The sequence below is a fragment of the Borostomias antarcticus genome (assembly GCF_949987555.1).
Source record: "Borostomias antarcticus genome assembly, chromosome: 1".
Taxonomy (NCBI): domain Eukaryota; kingdom Metazoa; phylum Chordata; class Actinopteri; order Stomiiformes; family Stomiidae; genus Borostomias; species Borostomias antarcticus.
This window is the reverse complement of record NC_140234.1, coordinates 55,832,617-55,838,652: the sequence shown is the minus strand read 5'-3', so window position 1 is coordinate 55,838,652 and position 6,036 is coordinate 55,832,617. Positions and strand designations below refer to the sequence as shown.

Sequence of the window (6,036 nt, the reverse complement as noted above, 5' to 3'; positions counted from 1 at the left end):
TTCTGTACATAGTCCAGCGTTTTAAGGTGCCAGTGTTAAGTGGCTCTATTAACGTTATGTATTAACGTTAAGTATGTGATCTTTCACAGAGAGCTGCCTCAACCTGGAACTACAGTTTACTCCCTTCCAACTTTACCACACTGAGTGAGTAGCCTACTACACACTACACTAGTCTACTACATACTACACTAGCCTACTACACACTACACTAGCCTACTACACTAGCCTACTACACACTACACTAGCCTGCTACACACCACTAGCCTACTACACACTACACTAGCCTACTACATACTACACTAGTCTACTACACACTACACTAGTCTACTACATACTACACTAGCCTACTACACACTACACTAGCCTACTACACACTACACTAGCCTACTACACACCACTAGTCGACTACACACTACACTAGCCTACTACACACCACTAGTCAACTACACACTACACTAGCCTACTACATACTAAACTAGTTTACTACACACTACTCTAGTCGACTACACACTACACTAGCCTACTACACACTACACTAGCCTACTACACACCACTAGTCGACTACACACTACACTAGCCTACTACATACTGTTCTACACTAGTCTACTACGCACTACTCTAGTCTACTACCCACTACACTAGCCTACTACACGCTACTCTAGTCTACTGCCCCGTTTAGTAGCAGGTAGCCTACTACACTAGTCTACTGCTGTAGTGAGCGTACAGTACTTGAAGACAAAGAGCACTCTTTTGAGTCCATACTATTCACAGCAATATAAACTACTCTATGCTAACCAGACACACTTCCTTGACACAGTCATTTGTGTGGATGTCAGAATGATGTTGATGCACATCAATCAATCAATCAAGTGATTGATTGATTGATGCACATCAATTAATAATGAATAATAATGAATAATAATTGATAATGTTGAATGAATAATAATGTTGAACGCACATCAATGAAACACAGGATGGTGTCGGTTTTGCCGCTTATAGAGATCAAAGTTTGTTACTGTATAGTTGTAGTGTTTATTACTGTGTTATTACATTGTGGTGTTTATTACTGTGTTAAATGGTAAATTTTGCTGGATGTCTAGACACATTTCCACAGAACATGGAGGAATAAAGTTCTCTATTTTATTATGACCATGTCCCAGAGTGCATTGTGGGGATGCGGGCGTTGAGACTGTGTTTCTGCTGAGTGGTCATGACCAGAAGATACATCTCTACAAAGAGGTGAGATGGGATGTACCTGTAACCTGACCTGATTGAATCTTGAAAGCTTTATTGACATACCGTATTGACCCGAATATATGATGACCCTAATTATAAGACAATCCCCCCTTTTTCAAGATTCATTTTTTGAAACATACTTTTAGAAGATCAAATCTTGTCTTTATAAAGGAAATTGTTTTATTAGAAATAATGATGAACTATAGTCTATTTGGTATTTCTAATACAAGTTAGTGGGAGGCCATCTATCTCACAGTGAAAAAACAACCCTATCTGACTCAGGCCTAATGCAGTGACAAAACGAGGATCTTCAAAGTCCCAGTTGACTCTAATGTTAAAACTTGGAAAATACATGGGAGTGAACGAGCTTGTAACTATGGTGCTCTAACGTTAGTTGTGAGCAACGTTGGCTGGCTTCAGTCAGGAGAGGAACAGGCTATTTGGCGCCACCTGCTGGTGTTCATGTATAATAACATGTAAAAGCTTAGAACTCGAATATAAGACGACACCATTTCTTCAGATGTTTTTCGAGAAAAAAAACAGTCATATATTCAGGTCATTACGGTACATAGGCTAACGTGCTGCTGGGAGATGAAATTCACAATCCATTTGGAGCAGCAGTGCAGCTCTGAGCTGACTGATGTAGTGTTGCTGAGGACTGTTCTTGTCTCTCCCAGAATGCCTCTCTTCACCAGTTTGAAGAGCAGCCGGTGGAGAGACTGTTTCCTGAACTGCAGGAGCTGCCCAGCAAGTTAGTCTCTCTCCCGCTGGCTCTGCACAGCATGGTGGTCTTAGTGTGGGAATAGCTATACGCTAGTTCTGTGTGTGTATTCTAGGTGTGTGTGTGTGTGTGTGTGTGTGTGTGTGTGTTGCAGTGTGCTGTGGATGGATGTGCTGAGTATCTCTAGGGGGCGTCGTCTCTGTGCGTTCGGCTGTCAGAACGGTTCTGTGGGTGTGGCTCTGGTGGACCAGACCAAACCTGGTGAGACACACGCATGCATACACACACACACACGCACACGCATGCATACACTCACACACACGCATGCACACACACACGCATGCATACACACACACGCATGCATACACACACACGCATGCATACACACACACGCATGCATACACACACACACACACACACGCACACGCATGCATACACACACACACGCACACGCATGCACACACGCACACGCATGCACACACACACACACACGCACACGCATGCATACACACACACACATACGCACACGCATGCATACACACACACAAACACGCACACGCATGCATACACATGCATGCATACACACACACACACACACACACACATATGCACACACGGTCTTTTAACCCCTCTCTACATACACAGCTGCATTTAACATTGTTATTAAATGATGGACTTTACATTCTGTCTGTCTGTTTGTGTGTGTGTTTTTGTGTGTGCGTGTGTATGTGTGTATTGGTGTGTGTGTATGTGTGTGTGTATTTGTATGTTTGTGTATGTTTGTATGTTTGTGTGTGTGTGTGTGTGTATTTGTGTGTGTGTGTTTATTGGTGTGTGTGTGTGCGTGTGTATTTGTGTGTGTGGTGTGTATGTATGTGTGTGTGTGTGTGTGTATTTGTGTGTGTGTATTTGTATGTTTGTGTGTGTGTATGTGTGTGTGTGTGTGTGTGTGTGTGTGTGTGTGTATCAGAGGTGCTTCAGAGGTGGTGGGTGCAGCATGACAGTCCCATCTCCACGGTGCTGCTCTTCCCCCTGCGTTCCCGCGCCGCGTCTGGCCCGGACCCCCCGGACGGTACGTCAGCTTGACCACAAGGGCGCGCCCTCCTGGGACACGCCAGGCAATCTAACTGACTGACCTCTCCCCCCAGGTGTGGAGGTCGAAGGTTACAGCCTCCTGGTGACCAGTACCATAGAGATGGCGGTGGTGTACAGGTCAGAACCAGCTCCATAGTCCAGATTACCATGAGTCAAACTTCCTTGTTTCATTGTTTACCACACTGAGTGAGTAGCCTACTACACACTACACTAGCCTACTACACACTACTAGTCGACTACACACTACACTAGCCTACTACACACTACAATAGCCTGCTACACACCACTAGTCTACTACACACTACACTAGCCTACTACATACTACACTAGTCTAGGGTACTAGAGTAGTGTGTAGTAGACTCATTGTGAAGTTATGCATTTACTCTCGTCTTCTGTGACTGTGTAATACAGAGTTATCAGTCTTTTATATTGTGTTTATTCAGTAATCAGTTGAGTGAGCATGATACACTTGCTCTGTGGCTAGCTGCTCCGTTGGCTCTTTCACTTGTCTATGCAGTCAGTTGCCGTGTTCAGTCAGTCGCTGTGTTCAGTCAGTTGCTCTGTTCAGCTGTGCTGTGGGTGTTCAGGGTCAGGTCTCAGGGTCAGTGTGGTGTGAGTGTTCAGGGTCAGTGTGGTGTGGGTGTTCAGGTCTCTGGGTCAGTGTGGTGTGAGTGTTCAGGGTCCGGTCTCTGGGTCAGTGTGGTGTGGGTGTTCAGGGTCAGGTCTCTGGGTCAGTGTGGTGTGGGTGTTCAGGTCTCTGGGTCAGTGTGGTGTGGGTGTTCAGGTCTCTGGGTCAGTGTGGTGTGGGTGTTCAGGGTCAGAGTGGTGTGGGTGTTCAGGGTCAGGTCTCTGGGTCAGTGTGGTGTGGTCACTGAGTGTTGGTGTGTGTGTGTGTTCAGGGACGTTCAGGAAGTGGGCGTTGCCTGTCCCGTGAGCCTGGCGGAGAGTGACCAGTGTGACGCTGTGCTCTGCGCGCTGGTCGCTGACCTGGACTTTGACGGACAGCAGGAGGTGCTTCTGGGAACGTATGGTCAGGTGAGAGCAGCATGTGCACACACAACACACACACATACACACACACACCCCACACTCACGCGCACACACACCCACCCTCCTCCCCCCACACACAGACATCACACACACCCCACACTCACGCGCATACGCACACACACACACCCACCCTCCTCCCCGCCCACACACACACGCACCAACACACAGACCCACACTCACACCCCCCTCCACACACACATACACACACACATCACACATACACACACCCACACTCACTCTCACACCCCTGCCCCACACTCTCACACACACACACACACACACACACACACACACACACACACACACACACACACACACACACACACACACACACAGTCAGTAGAGCAATCTCAGGGTCATAGGTTCAAGCCTCACATTGAGCACAGCTAAGCATCGTACCCGGTGCCTCCATCCCTCTATGACTTTCTGCATCTTTGTGCCCCAACAGAAGCTACTGTACATCTGTGAACAGAAACCATTCACATTAAATGTGTGTAGGCACAAGAATCTGGCTGCCATGGTGATTTCTCTAGCATCTATTCCAGGAGGAAGTGACATCATATTCTCCCCTCACAGGAGCTGCTTTGCTACAAATTCCAGCAACCAATGAGAGGGACCGATGGACAGTTCCAACTGCTGTGGAGGCGGAGCTTCAAGAGTCCCTTGCTGTCAATCATCTATCTGGACCTGACAGGGGATGGACTGAAAGAGTTGGCTATTTTAACACTGAAGGGACTGCATATACTACAGGTACATAACCACACATGACATCCTCACACAGGGAACCATTATGGATGTTCCAATTCTTTCTCACATCTTTCTTTTTCCTTTGATGTTTTGAGCCCTTTTTGCTCTGAAAATGTAATTTATTGTTCTTTAAATGTTCTGAGCCGTTGGACAAACATACTCCAGGATCTTGCTTGATCGCCTTGTTGAGAGGGGTCAGGGAAGAATTTTTACAGCTCACTTTTCTGGCCCCTGGGTGATCGTTTTTTTGCTTCCCTCTGGAATATGTAGGGGTGGGTCGTATGCCCACCTCCCTTGTTCTCTGTAAAGCGCATTGTGTTGCCTCTGGGTATGAAATGCGCTATACAAATAAAGCTTTGATTGATTGATTGATTTTTCTCATCTGTTCTGTTTTCCCCTCTTGTCAAACAGCATAGTCTGACCAACACAGCTAATTTAGTTCTCCAGCGACTGGATCAACGCCTTTCCATGCTGACGACTGGCTCGAAGGCCCAGCCAATCAAGGGCCAGGATACTGAAGAGAGAGACTCTCCAGCCAATGAGGAGCAGGGTGCCACAGAGCCAACATCCAATTAGGAGCCACCTCCTCAAATTCGATCCATCGTTGTTACCTGTGGTCACCCCTGTGCCAAAGCCAAAGCTTCACTGACATATTTGATCTTAAGAAAGTGTATCTTTATTGGACGGTTTATTTATTGATGTAGTCGGAGTCATGATGTCGTATGCATATACAGAAGACTGTAACCTTTAGTAAAGTCTTAACTAGAAGAGCTTCTGAATAAAAATGTGTGCTTGCTGAGAGAATGATCCATGATCCATACTATTTACTATACTTACTGTTACATGTATATACATACTATGTAGTAGTAAAGTAAGTAGCCTAGTGGCCCATAGGGTAGGAGCCTATCTCTGATTCCTTAGCGTGAGGCCACTTGATGTACAAGTTGTACAGGGCGGCTGTAGCTCAGCTGTAGCTCAGTTGGTAGAGCGGGTCGTTCAGTGATCGAAGGGTCAGTGGTTCGAATCCCAGCTCCAACTGTCCACATGTCGAAGTGAGCCAGACACCTAACCCCAAATTGCTCCCAATGAGCAGGTTAGCAACTTGCATGGCAGCTACAGCTGTGTGAATGTGTGTGAGAATGTGTGTGTGAATGAGAGGCCATTGTAAAGTGCTTTGAGTGCCGCTA

General features: G+C 46.4%; 1 protein-coding gene across 2 annotated transcripts in view; it reads left to right on the top strand.

Moving 5' to 3' along the window:
• The window catches only part of kptn (kaptin (actin binding protein)), a 7,209-nt gene extending 1,624 nt beyond the window's left edge, over nt 1-5,585 (top strand). Inside the window, exons 4-12 of one of the 2 annotated variants that reach the window (XM_084447257.1) lie at nt 90-144; nt 1,161-1,239; nt 1,974-1,987; nt 2,112-2,218; nt 2,928-3,029; nt 3,106-3,169; nt 3,952-4,087; nt 4,679-4,852; nt 5,261-5,585. In XM_084447257.1, coding sequence (XP_084303383.1) covers nt 90-144; nt 1,161-1,239; nt 1,974-1,987; nt 2,112-2,218; nt 2,928-3,029; nt 3,106-3,169; nt 3,952-4,087; nt 4,679-4,852; nt 5,261-5,425 — 896 coding nt within the window. In that variant the 3' untranslated portion in view covers nt 5,426-5,585. Of the gene's footprint in view, nt 1-89; nt 145-1,160; nt 1,240-1,913; nt 1,988-2,111; nt 2,219-2,927; nt 3,030-3,105; nt 3,170-3,951; nt 4,088-4,678; nt 4,853-5,260 lie in introns of both variants that reach the window. The other variant, XM_084447256.1, reaches the window with a different exon arrangement.
• Nucleotides 5,586-6,036: the final 451 nt, after the last annotated feature.